This window comes from Accipiter gentilis, chromosome 7 (assembly GCF_929443795.1).
Source record: "Accipiter gentilis chromosome 7, bAccGen1.1, whole genome shotgun sequence".
NCBI lineage: Eukaryota > Metazoa > Chordata > Aves > Accipitriformes > Accipitridae > Astur > Astur gentilis.
Genome location: NC_064886.1, coordinates 19,778,569 through 19,794,765, shown reverse-complemented (window position 1 = coordinate 19,794,765; position 16,197 = coordinate 19,778,569). Strand labels below are relative to the sequence as shown.

At 41.3% G+C, this 16,197-nt stretch overlaps 1 protein-coding gene across 2 annotated transcripts in view; it reads left to right on the top strand.

Moving 5' to 3' along the window:
• The window catches only part of TMEM132D (transmembrane protein 132D), a 272,020-nt gene that overhangs the window by 212,587 nt on the left and 43,236 nt on the right, over nucleotides 1–16,197 (top strand). For both annotated transcript variants that reach the window (XR_007506767.1, XM_049806377.1), the window contains exon 5: nucleotides 14,914–15,057. Coding sequence is in view for 1 of the 2 variants with exons in the window: in XM_049806377.1 (XP_049662334.1) it covers nucleotides 14,914–15,057 (144 nt within the window). In the remaining variant the exon portion in view is untranslated. The remainder of the gene's footprint in view (nucleotides 1–14,913; nucleotides 15,058–16,197) is intronic.

Here is a 16,197-nt window from a genome sequence, read left to right as displayed (position 1 = left end):
AGACAATATTTTCGTAGACGATTATGTAAAATAAAAAAGCCTCATATGGAATCTGTTCACACAGTTGTGGAAGAGCAGACCTTAAGGTCTGAGCATCAGTTTAATGTGAACAGAATCTCTAAACAGAGAGTTGACTGTGTTAACAAAGGTAATATTAGATTTGAATGAGAAACTTGTACGGTTAATTAAAAATCAAAGACACAGTTATAATAGAAGTAATTATCCAGGAGTATTAAATCAGTTGCAAGTCCAAGCCCATAAAAGAATTAATCAGAAATAATTTAATATTTCATATTGAGGGCTTATATTTTCCACTAATGCCAAAATCCATTCCATTAACCAATACAATTCGTCAAGTCTATCTATAAAATGAGTCCCTGAAAGCAGGACAATAGATGAACAATTCTATAGGAAGAAGTTTTAATTCTGCTTTTAAACCACAATTACAGTAAATAGAGTACTGTTTCTATCTAGAGAATCACACAGGCTAAGGCCAAAGATTTTTCTGATCCATTTCCCCATGTCCAATGGTGGTTGATAGCAGATGCCGTGGGAATGATATAAGAACAAAGTAAGCTGCTTTCAAGGGTGTGTAACTCAGCATGATGGTGATCTAGAAGTATGATCTAGTTCTTTCTTCTATTAATTTATTTAATTTCTCTTTAAATTGCAATGGAGGTCAATCCATGCAAACATTCCTATTTTCTGTGGCAATGAATTTCATGATTCAGCTGCACTATGTGGCAAAGCATTGTCTTCTGTTTGCTTTGAGCCCTGCCATCTGATAATTTTCCCCGTCCGTTTTGTGATGCGAGACTGAATCTCCAGTCTTGGTTCCCTTTCACCAGACCACTGATATGGATCTCTCTTGTAGCCTCTCTCAGTCATCTTTTTTCCTTTTTTCCTTTTTTTTTTTTTTTCTTTTGCATCACCTTTTTTAGCCCTTTTGGGGCCCTTCTCAGTTGTCCTAGACATGAACAGCAAATAATTAAGGGAGGTTAGAGAAGGAAAGCAAAAAGGATTATTTGCTTTTTTATGAAGACGGAGTTGAAATGCTGAGGACGTTGGGGGAAATTCCTAACATAGAAAGTAGAAAGGTATAAAAGAAGCATTGAATGATGGGGAGATTGTGGTTACCATCTAACCGCTGATAAGTTACCAACTCAGCTCAAACCAGATCTCACTGAAGTCAGTGCAAGCCATCACACTAACTCTGATTCGTGAAAACTTTGTTGAGCAAAGCCTTTGTTGAGGCTTTTGTTGAGCAAAACTGTCATTTTATCAAGGTAGGTCAGGAGCTTTGTGCAGCTTTTGGCTGCAGGGCCCCTAGCTTGTAGTAAATTTTGAACAAACAGGAAAACCTAAGCAAATAAAAGCAAAAGGCAGATTATTTCAGTCCCATGTGTCTGGCAGCACCTTGAAGAACAACCAAGCTTTTATTGCTGTCGTCTAAAGATTTTCTTATTCTTTTTTAACCCAATAAATAAGCTTGTCACAAACCAGTACCAAGCCTACTGCAACCGTTTATCAACTTGGCTCCTGCAGGAGCAAATGTCTAGAGGCAGTCTGTATAGCTGGTAACAAGGTGATAAATGGTCACACCAGGCTCAGTGCTGGCATCTGGAGGCAGTTATTTATCAGATCAAGCGCTTTATAAACTATCGATAAAAGGCTCTATACCTTCCCCTTCCTTCCTAACTGTAATCTTACCTCTGAACAAGTTATCTGGAAAAAACTTATTCCTCAAGCATATCTTTCCTAATTTTCAAAATTTACAAAAAAAAAAAAAAAGGCATTTGGTTAAGGTTAGGGACTATCATATCACAGTAAGATAGAAGATCCATCAAGTTTACACTCATTAAAACCTGTGAGAATTTTGCTGTTGTAAGTCCCAGTCCTTTCTAGATGTCTGACTGTGGAAACCTATGTAGTCATCTAACACTACAAATAACAGCATTTACTATCAGTGTGAGTGTATCAGCCTAGAACTGTTCCGATTCACAACTGGTTACGTTCACAACGTAATCATTACAGAGTGACCAGTTTTTAATATAGTGCTTTATTCATATGATTTTTTTCTCATATTTAAAATGAGAAGAAGCCGAAGGAAGAAAAGAAAGCTGTTACTCTTGCACTGACATCAGAAGAATTAGTGGATACAGATCTCTGTATACATCAGATTAGGAAAATACTTCAAATGTCCTGGGTACAAAATATGTAATTTGATGTCAAGTCCAGATTTATTTCCTTGAGGGCATTGGACTGGCACTAACATAAGTTCTTTACCAATCATTCTGGAAGGATTAGACATTAAACAATAGTTGCAGAACATACAATATAGTCTTAAGGGCATTGAATCTGTAGCATGCATGTTCCCCAGGATATTATTACAAGACTCTTCATGTCTTTTTTCTAATGGCTTTTTGGATTCCCTGCTTTCAGCCTGCCACAACCAGCTTTACAAGTATCCAACTGCTCTTTCTCTCTGTTATTAATTTTTTTTTCTATTGTAAAGCATTTCTGATCATTCTTCTGTCTGTCTAACTGCTTCTTAAGTTTATTGCTTTTCTGTGGTGCTGTTAGGGATTTTATTTCCCAATTGGTATTACTTTTTAACTACTCGTGTAAATCTGTATCAGTTCAGATTCATGCAGGAAAAACAATTTGTCACAAATCTGCAAAGGCTAAATGATCAAAGCAGAGCTTGCAGGCTCACTGCTTTCTTTCTCTGCCTTCTTCATCAGACCTAAAAATATTCTATCTTCATTCAGATTCTTATATTGCCCTGTACTACAGCCTTTATGCATGGCAGGGGAAATAAATGTATGGGTCAGTTTCTTGGCATATCTGCAAGCTCAGCAAAGTTGCACCCATTTATATCTGCAAAGGATCTGGCAGTAGTTGCTGTCACAGGCTAATCACGCAGAAAAAGTTCTAAGTCAGTAGTGCCACTGAAATCCAGGCACCAAAATACCTTTATGGGCATCAAACTTTTAACTAGGGAGAGTTTTGGAAAGAAAAATTTTAGTTGCTGTGTCATATGAAAAAAAATTTATTGAAATTTCCTTACCAAGACCAAATGCAAAGAGACGAAGTTTGGGGCTCCTCAGCTGCAGAGATGGCAGTGTTATAACCAAAACTATGTGTGGATAAATGGCACTTGCCTACTTTTGTTCCTAGAAATGCAGCGTTAATGCCCTTCTCAACACATGGTGTGACACAGCGAACGGGGGAGTTTACCCACAGCGGCATGAGGATACAACCTCTGCAGCCACTACAGGCAGGGACCGGCGTCCTTACCCAGTCGCTGTCATGGATTTTTTCTAAGGACATGCGGTGACCCAAATTCTCCCCTGGGCATCACGGTGTCCTCAGGAAGGTCATGGTCACATGTCTCAGAGCAGACTTTGGCCCCATTTGCCATATGGGAGCTGGAACATCATCTTTTTTCTGAATGTCCCTTTTGTTTATTTTTGTGTTTCTGTTTAAAGTTCAAATGAAGAGCTAATTACTAACCCAGCAGAGCCTGTTGGCTGCAGGCTTCCCCGCTGCTCTGCCGTTAGTCTGCTCATGAATGAACTTTTGGTTTTGAGGCAGGTTTCCAGGGCCCCTGTGATGGTCCCAATTTAGCTCAGGCTGCTTATTGCTTGACATTCCTAAACATGAACGTGCTACGAAAACTGCCAAGGCCAATCTGTAAGGGAACTTTGGAACGGGCAACTTAGTCACTTCTCCTCTGCACAGTGACCAGGAGAACATGAGTTCTCTTGTTCCTTACAAACCTCTTTCTTCTCTTTAGAAATGTGAAAAACTAGTTTGGTCCTTGCTTTCTGGCTTTGCCATGGGAGCTTACGTTAATTGCCGCATCGGGGCAGATTTCTTCCTTGCAAATCTGCTTTTTTCTCATTGTCACTGCATCATTTTCTCCTTGTCTTCTCACCACGCTTGGTACATCGTCTATGTTGTTATCAGGATTTTCCATGTGCAGTGGGGGAAATGGGATGGCAGAGCTCCAGGGATTGCTCCTGGCTTTGCCAGTGGCTCTGTGTGGAGGCGTGGGCAGCTCTCCTAACCTTACCGCTTCTCAGCTTTCGCCTCTGGAAAACTGCAAGGGTGACAGCAGAACTTTTAAAACGATGTGAAAATCAAGTCAGCGTTGATAAATGCGTTAGGGTTGTTGTTGTTGTTGTAGATGAAGCTAAATGGCTTTCCTCTCTGAGAAGTACTTTGCAGACATGGAGGGAACTGAATCTCTCTATATTTATAAACACTAATATGTGCACCTTGATTTACCTGTTTTGCTGCCAGGTCTCGCTTGACCTCACAGAGTTAAACCAAAGTTGTGAAAGATGGAAGGAGAGGAACAAACACGTCTGTTCGAGACTTGCAACATCCTGTAGTTCCTATAGCAGAGCTAAATTTTAAAGAGGGTTGTAAAGTAACTAGCTCTGCAGGTGTCATGGGAAAAAGCACGGATGTGCTGGTGAAAAGAGCTGACTGGTAGACATTAAAAGCTGGGAAAATTGTAGGACATAATAGAGCAGCTGGGTAGGACAGGGAAAAAATGTCACGGACTTTGAGGTGAAAATGAGGTGTTTGCATTGCGTGCCTGCGTTATGGAGACCCTCAAGACCGAACCACTAAGTAGATGCTGTGTGCGTGGTGCTTGGCAAGGCAGCAGCAGAGGGGAGTCCTCTGTGGATATCTGTAATAAGGAAGGCTGCATCTGCGCCTCTGCCCACATCAGTCAGGCTTCAGATAAGTCAATGTAAACATGTGGCCGACAAAGGAAACATGAGTCACCAAGGCAGACTCATGGTGATAGTTTGGTATGTGAAAATAATTGAATGTTTCACAGCAGGGCTTCAAAGTACAAACAAAACTCTGCATAAAGCACTGGCAGACAGACCTCAGCAGATGTATCGTCACACATTACAAGATGATACTGAAGCTGTTTTCAGGTGTGAATTTGTTTGTTGGTAAAACAATAGAAAAATCTAAACTTATTCAGAAAATAAAACATTAACTCTCCTTTTGTTCCATGTGTTTTGCATATCTCAGAGCACTCTGACAGGGTCCGATTCCCACACGGCCTGAGTCTGGGGAATCCTTTTACAGAAAGCTCGTTCCCCAGTAACATAAAGACACATCATTTCTACCTCTGTGATAAGTACTTAGCAATATTTTTCCAAGGAAGTTGATGTAGCTGTGATGTAACTGTGATCACTGACTCATTTATGCAGTCCTCATCTATAGCATCAGTAGTTCTGGCCAGTGCAGAAACAGGCTTTATCCCCCGTGTGGTTATCTGGGAGGGAGAGAACCGGCAACGGAGTCTGAGAGCAGCGTATGTGAGCAGGGAGGTCTCTGCTAAAACAACAGCTTCAATTGTCGGCTGTGCCCAGCATCCATTGCAACGGTTGCTACATGTACCGCATCATATCGAAATTTGCAAAGCCCTGTATTCTTTGACAAGGTGAAGAGGGACAGTACTTCTGTATTGTCTTTAGCCAGCAGCTAACCTTCCCCGGAGACATCGCGAGTCGCCCTCATTTCCGTCCTCTTCCCCCATTCTCTGCCCGAGATGCCTTCCCACTGCCCAATTCCCACCCTTCCCGGCCTCAGCTCCCTTTCAGCTTGTCCCTTGCTGGCCGTGACAGTGCAGAAATACGGCTGTGGCCAGAGCAGACAATGAGGACCGCGGCAGGAGGGACAGAGCCCTGGCCCTGCCCAGTCACTCGCCCCGTGGGCAGCAGTGGCCAAAGGAGGGGAAGAGGAGCGGAGTGGGCAGGCAGGGAAGTTAGGCAGATTTTGTTGCTGGCCAGCTCGGGAAAGCAGAGAATGACAGGAAAAAAACCCCTCTCTGATTTCTCTGCTGGATATTTCTGCATCCCAGGGGTTGCTCTAATCTGCTTCTCGTTGGCCAGGGCCCAAGAAGCTGCATGGCAGATGGGGAAAGGGTGCCCTGGCCCTTAGTATTCCCTTTGGACCGCTGAGCACATGGGGGTCAGCACAGTGTGGAAGGTGGGAAGGATTCCTGTGCAGCTCAGAATGCAACCTGGGAATGACAGCAGCAAGCTGTGGAAGAAAGGGAAGAAAAACCCCATATTATACAAGGCCAGTGATTTGTCTGGGGATTTTTAATGTTTCATTCCATGAAAGCAAAGCTGTTTCAGTCAGTTTGACCCCAGTCATTCTGGCTCTGCTACACGTCGCACAAAATATTTACTCTGCTAAATTGCATTGCTAGAATCTCGTTGGCATCTTTTCTTTGAAGTGATATCCTAGAGCTTTCATTTTGTTGCTGGAAATCCCTACATCACATCCCATAGTCCACCCCTTACAGAGCTCCAAAACCCCTGCAGGCACCAAACCTCTGCATTAGGCTTCCTAACTGCAGGCCTGAGAATCAAAAGAGCCTTCACGCTGGCACATCAATCCGGGAGCTGAGATACTGACCCCATGTGTGAAATTTTGATTGGGTTTAGCTAATTTCGCATGACATGTCCCTACCAGTCTCCCCAGTCTCAGCAATTCAGCAGCATCAGACACAGTGTATTCGTGTACCTTAGGCCAGATCTCCCAGCTCTGCTTTTCTGAAAGGTCTTCCTTTGACAATCAGACATGCCTTTCCCTCCTGCAATAATGTCTAAAAGTGCTGGCAGCCTGCTTAAGAAAAGCAAAGAAGAATTCCTCCCCAAGTTTGTTTGTTTGTTTGCCTTTAAGAGCAAACCTTGTTGATTATCAGCTAAAGCAGTCTGTCTAGAGACCAAAATCAAGTATGCACATGCAGCTACATGGAGTTACAGTTTGGAGCCTGTGAATTAATTAGCAATTTCTCTGAAGAACTGCAGCCTTACAATTCGCAGACTTCATAGCTCTCTGACTTCGATAAACAGACAACGTACGTGGCAGCTTCCTGGGATCATGGTAGCCTACTTAGCACTGCAAACCCCCAAAACACCAAAGGAGGAGTTGCCAAAAGTATGCTAACACAATTCCTAAATGTTAGACATCAAAGCATTAAAGGGAATTTGTCATTTTAAACCTGAGACAAATTAAAATTTATGTTGACTCTACAGCTAGAAAAAAGTGAACTCCCGTGGGAGGATTTGACTCCTCAGCTATCTGAGTGTAAAGGACATCCAGTACAGCTTGGATAGCTTACTGGTAACATTACAAACTGTCCCGTTGCTAAATAGTTCATTACTGTCTCCAGAGAGTTTGTCTGTGTGCTGCCTGCTCCCAAAAAGTCTAAGCAGAAAATACAGGCTTGAAATGACACACTTCTGCTCTGTGAAGTCACCGTTAAAAACATTAAAACCTTGTGTGCCTTTATCCCAGCAGCAGGGCTGTAAATAACAGCACTGAAAACAGAGGCAACGTCCTACCACCCTGACTTTGTTCTTGCATTTGTTGTGTGCTTGCCATGTTTCACCTTCAAGAAAACCGTTACCTGTTGTTAGCTGGTTCAGCAGCTTGACCTCAGATCTGAACTGTGGACTGGACACTGCACAAATACAAAAAAAAAAAAAAAAAAAAAAAAATCCTGTTTTGAGCAATTCTAGTCTAGATATGCGAGACAGGCAAAGGTAAGGAAAACGGACACAACAGGCAGAGGTATTTTTCTCTCCCTTGGAGTAACGTGATCTATTTCCTGGCTTTTTCATCACTTAAAGATGTGGAATTGCATCCCGCAGGAAGAGGCAGTGTCCACAAGCCAGGATTGCCTAGTTGCAACAGCACACAAATGTGAAACAAGGGAATGTACCAGCCTGAACAGCAGCCTCGCTTCACCGAGGCAGACACGGTAGCATCTGGATTTTGCTTCTAAGATGTATTTCTCTCCTTGAACTTTTTACTGAATATCACAGGCTGTGTAATGAGAGACATCTCACTGCTGGTCATCTTATTAATGATCCCACTTTTCCTTTGTAACACCTACCTGTTATTTTGCTCCTTGTGTCCCTATTTACTCCACACAACAGTGTCTTACATATTTAGCTTTTCTCCCCCCGCCCCGCCCAACTTAGCAGCTATAGATTCTATCTATACAGAGATGAAAGTTTGTTCATAACAATATAAAAAAGCTAAAAGACTTTGCGAAAGTTAACTCTCAGATTAAATATAATTAGGTATTTTACCCGAATGCCTCGTGTGACTGTAGGAAGAGCAGGCAGTCTCTGTGATTATCCCATGTTGCTTTTTCCCTAGAGCACAATCCAGCCATTGGCTGTTCTCTGTTTTTAACTGGAAAATTGTGATTGCTGTGCTTTATGTGTACATGTGGCTTTGTTTCACTGCTCATCCTTGACAAATCTGTTCCCTCCATAAACATTGATTCTGCCCCAGTGGAGGAAAAGTGAGAGCATGGCTGGAGGTGAGTCACCCCCCTCCATTGCATGGCAGTCGAAACTTTTCAAGGAATCACAAACTGAAGAAGAAAGAATGAAAAATATATTCAGGAATTGATTCTGCCACACATTTCTTTTTAAACAATAGTTTTGCAATCACATTTTGTTATTAAAAGAAAATAATCCCTTTTTGCCCTCTCTAGCAGCTGTGTGGAAGACTAGGAGTCAGCAGGCAGGTATATCCTGAGAAACGTGCATTTGGGTTTCTGTTGATGCTCCTTTTTAACCCTGTGTCAGCAAATCTGATTGTGAAGCTCTCTTGCCTGTACCAAGGAAAAAAGGAAACTGATTAAGTAGCAAGTGCTTAAATTAAATGTGATTAATTTGCTTTAATATCCCACCCCTCCCATTCCCTGTGACTTCAGATTTCACTCTGCACAATGAAAGCTGCACACATGAAACCAAACAGCTAATTTTGAAGTTCATGACAGTCGTTTCACATTTTTGCATTCATGTTTCACCATCATTTCTCCTACTTGCAGTATTTCAACTTGTGCTTGCAACTCTTCTATTTACATTAAAGGCCTCACAAATTTTGTGTCATTTCTGGCCACGGTTCCTTTATTCCTTTGGACACAGAAGAATAGCAGCTAATTTTTCAGTTTTTTAGTGCATCCTAAAGGCTTGGAAACCACAGGGCAAATAAAGAAATTAGAAATATATTTTATTTATTTCAAGCTGTTTGCAAGCTCAGGGCTGACTATAATGTGCTACAACTGAGGAAATTTACTTTGGAGCATTTTCAGTTTCTCTGCACCACCATGTATCTAGCTCCACCAGCTGCTGCTAAAACTTGTAGTTCAGCTGCCATAATCTGATCATTAAAGGTGGATTTAAGTTTTAAGAACCAATGAACAAACCTTTGTACTTGCAACTAGAAGCTGGGAGATGACTCTGCATTTAAGGTGCAAGCTCAGCTTTACTCCAGCGTCGAGTACTAATCCAGTATAATCGAGTGTTAGGTGGTATGAACTCACAGCAGCTCCTTTCAAGAGAAGCATCTATTTGCTTTATTGTTCAGCTGCTGCCTTCTGACTTTTCAAATCACTTCTATATTGTTGGTTTTGTTTCCTATCCTTGCAGTGGTAACATGAGGAAAAAAAGCTGAATTTGACCACATCCATGAGGATGTCAAGCATTTAGACTTTATTGGTTTAGAAGCTTACTAAATTTAAACAGAAGCATTAACATGGCCTTAGGCTCTCTTGACAGTTATAAACTCTTCCTTGGGGGGATTTCTGTAATGCTTTCTAATCAGCTTAAGGAGTTAATTAAACAGCTGTCACTTAGCTTCTTAATTCTGAGACTTGATGCTAAATAAGATTTGAAATTAGTTATGCATGACTGAAGCATGGATTCTCTGATATAAATAAGATGGCTGCTAGCTGAAGAGGAGGAAAATCTAGGCCTTTTTAAAATAAACGGTGAAAAGATTCAGGGTGGTACCCTGGATTAACGCTCTACAGGCTGATTAATAGAAAAGGAAGGGAAAAAAATGGAGGATATTAATGAGTGCCAAATGGGATGGATTTTCAGGCAGCTATTCATTCTCATTTGGTGGCGTGCCCTGGACTTCAGGAGATTTCAATGATCATTTTATTCTCTTCCCTATTGCAGTCTGTACATAGTAGACCCAAAAGCCAAGATACCTATTGAAAACAAAAAGGAACATTCTTGATTTTATAAGTTAGATATTTATCCTGCAAAAATATATTCCACTACCATAATAAAAACTGTAACTGGAGATCTGTTGTGCTTATAGAACATGTATTATAGTGTTGTGGGGACTTTTTAATACATATTTTTTTCTGTGTGTATTGTAGTAGGACAAGTACTTCTTCTCCTGAAGGGTATGAGCTGCAGATCAGTCCAAGTTATTTTGAGGAAACATATCTGCAGGTCTTTTTTGAAAATAAGCTGGTGCCTTGCTCACTGCTGCATGTAGTGTTGTGCGGTTTGTGAGGGCTAACAGGGATTTGACATTAAAATGATGTGTTGAATGATGCTAAAATGCTTTTGGAAAAGAATGCTGGCAGTTAGTACTAAACTTTTCTTTGTCTCATAAATCTGCTGTGGGATCTCAAAGCTAAGCATGAGTTAGTCATGTATTTATTCCTTTTAAAAGCCATTATTAGTACAAACATTAGGAAAAATTATGTATACGGAGAGAATAGGGGAAGAAAAAGAAATTCCTTGAGATTTACAAAGATATTGTTAAAGTCCTTTCTTTCACCCCAGGAATTATAAGGCAAAAGATGTCCAAAGGGAAATTAAATTGCAGGGAAGCTACCAATTAAAATTGAAAAAACTAATAGGTATTCACTTCTGCATTTCTACTTAAATAGATGCTTTCTGTGTACATCTTCTGAATATGTTTCTGCTGGAGGGCTTAATATGCTCAGTTATTTAATATGAATCTCTTCAGTAGGCAAAGAACACTCACTCCAGAATCTTCTTTAAAAGTATTACTATTTTTTTAACATGGTAGCAATTTCAGAGTAAAGATTACCTGGTCTTCCATTTCTATTACATGGAGAAAAATGTTTTTCTCTGATTATTATTTCATTTTATTATTTGTGGGGTTCTGTGTATGTGAATTACAGAGATATGCTACATAATAGTTAGAGAAAGTTCAGCATCTTTTTAATAGCTGCTCAGGGAATCAACTTTTAGCCATTAGAATATTTGGCTATAGCTTTGCAAAAGCGTAAGTATTCCCATCTTGCAATGCCCTGACATGGTATCTCCTATAATCTATGTTAGTTATAGATAAAGAACATAACATTTCTTCAGAAGATTCCTTTTTGGTTAAGCAACAAAAAGCAGCACTTTAAAATTAGTAACTATTTAGATTTATAGCTTTTACATGCTGAGACTCTGAACTATAAATCTCTGTATAGCTAAACAAGTATCGTGTTTGTTTCCTCAAAACGAAATCATTTTTATATGCTTTCACCAGGGGAACATTAGGCCCTTTCCAGCCATTAAACAAATGACTGAAGAAGCATTTTACTCTGCCCCTGCTGTGTAAATTGGTGTAAATGGTTATTATGCCTCTATGTTCAAGGGTGAGATGCAAACCAGGTGCCTAAAGAAATCATCGAGTCCATACATGTAGAGATACTGAAAACTCTGCAAGCAGAATATTCTAGTATAGATTAGCACAGCTTCTGACCAGTGCCCACTTGCTTTGCCCTTCTTTTACTTTAGAGGGGTATTGGGTAGATTTGTTTTCCTGGGACTAAACAAGTAGTTGCTGATAGAACGTCAGAAAATTGTCACAGACATTTGTATGAACTCCGGGCATTACTTCTTGCCCCCCACCTCCCTCATTTCTTTGGGACAGAGAAGGGACAAAGATTGTTTTGGAGATTTTTATGACTGTCTAAGAAGCAGCAACACTGTCACATGCTGTGCATTGTGCTGGTATGGACTACGCGCTGTTCTGGATACACTTTGTTTCTGAACATAGATCTAGAACATGGATACAGACCAAACCCACAAAACTATGAATCCGGGATCTTTGATTTCGGACAGAAACAACGTATGAATTTGCTTCCTTACCTTAGAATCACGTATGATTACACTCATCTCCTTACATATAAACACTCATTAAAATGATTGTGATTATTCACACAGTTGGGTTAAATACAGATCCGTCAGACTGTAGCCTCAGACGGAAAGCTCTGGGCCAGAACCTGAGACCATGTTATTGAGCTTTGAAGCCAACTGAGACTGGACATGCAGAAATTCCCTGTGGATTAGATGTGCTATGCACATGCTTTTAGAAGGTAGCTGAGAAGGAAAACAGGGTAGTGACAGGGAAACAGCTGATGTACTAAGCAGCCTGGGTTTGTGTGTGTTTCCATAAAGTGACAGGTACCAGGTATATTAGAATGCAGTCTGTATTCAGAATATCCAAAGGCAGCACTTGGAAAATTTGGAAGCTTGGGGAAAAAAAAAATCATCAAGCTTGTGAGAATCATTCACAGTTACTAGCTCTTATCAGGGGAAATTACATTTGCCTTTGGTAAGCAGACCTCATTAATCACACTATTTCAAAGGCTTCGTTACTAAACTCCCCTTCACTTTATAAAATAATTGCAAGGGTCATACTGTAATGTATCAACTGGAGGAAAAAGGCCATTCCTGCTTGGGGGAGCAGGTCTTCTCAGCTTGGGACAAGGTGCAAGTAGGTAGTCATGTGGTATGACCTCAAATGGTCCCAATTAAATGAGATTCATGACCAACTGTTTACAAAATAAGGACCAAATGCCTGGATTCTGTAACTATAGTGAATGCTTGATGGCACTTGTTCCGTCAAGCTGCCCCCATTTGCAGTTTTGTGGACTCTGTAGGAGATTGGCAAAAGTATCTAAATAACCTGCATGCAGTAACTTTGCTGCAAAGCCCAGATGTGAAAAAAGAAAAGAACCTGGAAACATAATTGCAAATCTTTCTGAGATCTCAGTTGTCTGAATAATATATTCTCTACTGAGAACAAACGTGCACTCAAGACGGAAAGGCCTTACAGTACAGGCAGATATTCTCACCTTTGTGTGAATTATAATTTCAAAATATCTGAAGAGCTTTTGTGCTGTGGGAGGGAGAGGATTTTCTTCTTAAGTTCTCTTTTTGTGAAATCCTATTTCACCCTCCCCTAAAGAGCATGGTGGGGATGGGGCAACTTTAGCAAAGCAGCTATCAAAAGGCCAGGTGGGGTGGTTTTTTTCTTTTTTTTTTTAAATATTGCTTTGACTCTGAATAAAGTGTCTCTGTTTCTTTAAGTAATAGGAAAAGGTCTTTTTGATCTGCATCCTTTAGATGAGAGAAATTTCAGCTTCTCCTCTTTAGCCCAAGAGGCAGTAGGGGGAGTCATCATCTTCTGGTAACTTGGTTTCAATCTCGCACTATGTTGTCTTCCACAAGTAAAATCAGGTCAGTCTCAGAGCTCATAGCATGAGCTATTTAGATAATGAGAAGTTAGCACTTGGGGGGCTTTGGAAGCCTTTATTTCACAAGAGCCAGCTGAAATGAAGAGCCTCTTGTTCTACAGGATAGTCCGTGATTCGCAGGCACAGCTCTGAAAAGCTCAGAGACCTTTCCAGGAACGAGCGCTGTCTTGCAATTAGGGAGTGGAAGAATTCAGGCACCAATTTTTGCTCTCTGTGTATTGCTGGCACAAGTCGGTGATATCTGCTGTGCGAGACTGGTGTGACACCCAGGTAACCGAGAGCACTGTTTAGTCTCGTGCTCTTCATCTAATCAGAACTCAGCACTTCTAATTGAAAAGTGATAAATCAAACAGGAGGAGTGCATTTTGCAGTAATCATTACAACAATGATGTACCAGAGACACAGGTCCCCGCAGAGCTCATTTTGTTTAAAAAGCCCAGGCCCTTCTCAGCATCCTTCCTTTTTGGGAGAGGGTGGCTTTGCACGAGCCTCCTTAAAAGCTAAAGAAACAGACGCTTGCCCACCATTACCCAACAAGAGCCAGGATAAGTCCTAGAACACCTGATGAGGGTCCGATTCCCCCTAGTCTTGGGGTACCTATAGTCATTTACGCAGGACCAGAACGGTGGCACTCCTAATTCCCCAGGAGGCAGAGCAGGGGAAAGCAGATCTTATCTGCCACAAGAGACGGTGCCACTAGCCCGTTTTACAGGCTGGGAATTGTTGAATCTGCCAACCTTGCATGCTGAAGAGCAGCCTAAAGCCTGCCTCTGAGTCTGGAGTTGCTTCCATACACGTGGTCAGCCTGAGACTCCAACCGAACGTGCAGCCAGAGGCCGTGCTAGAGCACACCCAGCGTGCCAGATGATTTCATGTGCTATCAGGTGGCTTTTGTAGCAGCTATTATCCCTGTGCAGGCTGTCCGCAGGCTGGAAGTTCAAAAGTGTGTGTATTGCAGAAGACACCTCCCGCTGCAGGGACTTGTCAAAGATTACCCAGGAGATTTGGGGCAAAGCGGATTTCTGACTGTCCTCAATCCAAACTTGTGCCCTAACAATAATACAGTATTTCTTTGGTCTAAACATTGACAGTATTTGTCCAATAGTGTCATAGAATTTCTGCATTTGTAGAAAACCTTTCAGAGAACAGTTTTGTGGGTAAACCAGCAAGACTTAAGACGTTATTTTTATGTGATCAGCAAGATCGTTAGTGAGCTCCTCAGGATGGAGATTTCACTATTGCTAGATGCGGGGTACATCTTGTTTACGTGGTGCAGGGTCACTCCTCGGGTGTTAGGTTGCTCTGACAATTGATGAGCATTCATGAAATAGCAATTAGGGCATGACAAAGATCTTAACAGCCCTGAATCAGAACTGGGAGTTTGGTTCCAGGATTGAAGGGGGGAAGTTTGTCTTTCCTGCCTGCTGCACTTGGAACAGTTCTTGGCATAGCCATCAGAAATTAAAGCAAAGCTGAATCTAGGTGGTACTAATGAATTAAGAGCAAAATATATTAACTAAGGGGGCTTTGTTTTTGTCTCCTAGGAAGCAGAGATCCTGAATACAGCTATTCTCACTGGGAAAACAGTGGCTGTCCCTGTCAAAGTGATCTCCGTGGAAGATGATGGGACTGTGACTGATCTTCTCGAATCTGTGGAGTGCAGATCATCAGATGAAGATGTCATTAAGGTAGGATCATACTGCTCCATTACACAAAGGCAGAGGCCCTGCAAAACAGTGGTGGTCTCTAATGTGACAAGTTCTTTCATCTTCCTAACTGTTCTACTGCTGGAAGACAAAGGTTTATTATCGCTGTTACCTGTAGATTGATTCAGTGGAGCAATGAAATAAACACAAAATTGCACATTTTCCATCCTGCATGTTAAATACTTGGAATTGTCTGCCACTTCCCACTTTTGAAGTATTTTTGGAGTTCACCCTACTTTGCCTTTTGCTTTTCAGCTATATGGGCTGTGTAGGTTCAGGAGTGTTGTCAGCTGATGTTTCAGAGAAAGAGGTAATTCCTCTGAAGTTGGTTTGCCACACTGGAACAGGAGCTGCGTGACTCAAAGTTTGGATCTCTTCTTGGTACTGACCCAGTAGTGTATTGCAAACATTAGCTTTACATTTGGAGTTTTCTTTGGTCACAGTTGCTACTAGGATGTCTCAGAGGAAACATGTTGGGCGCCAGTCATGGACTGGGAACTACTGGATAAGACACTTGACCAGTGGATTTAGTCTGTACAACAGCTCTATAGCCTAAACCTCCTTGAAAGATAAATGGCAGGCAATAATTTACTGCTACTCTTAGTTTTGACTCACAGTGTGTATTTTCCTAGCCAGTGGTGAGGAGAGAGCTTGCAGGAATGCCTTTAAGTGCCTTTTTATTACTGAAATCTTAGGGTCAGACTGGACCCTCAAGAAAATTGCTGCTTTTTGAAAGCTTTCAGCTTGTACCAATACTACTACTAAAAGCTTGTAAGAAGTCCTGCATATTCCTACTCAGCTTGGTTAATGGTTAACACACATTACTGGTAGCGGAAGGACAGGGTCAGCAGTGGTGATTGTGAGAAATATGGTAGAAAGTATTCCAGCATGGTGACAGAAATGTTGGCTTGTCTACAGCAGCTTTTATCTTTTCACAAACTCATCTGTGGCTGTCACTTGAGAAGAAGAAATGAGAGACATGGCTACAAATAAAAGTTAAAATTGAATTTTTTTTAACATAACCAGCATGTCACAAAATGATTACAAATACTACTGGCCACCCCTCCAGCTGCTGGAAATCACTGTTATCCCATTAACTTTTGTGAACCGCACCATATTGAG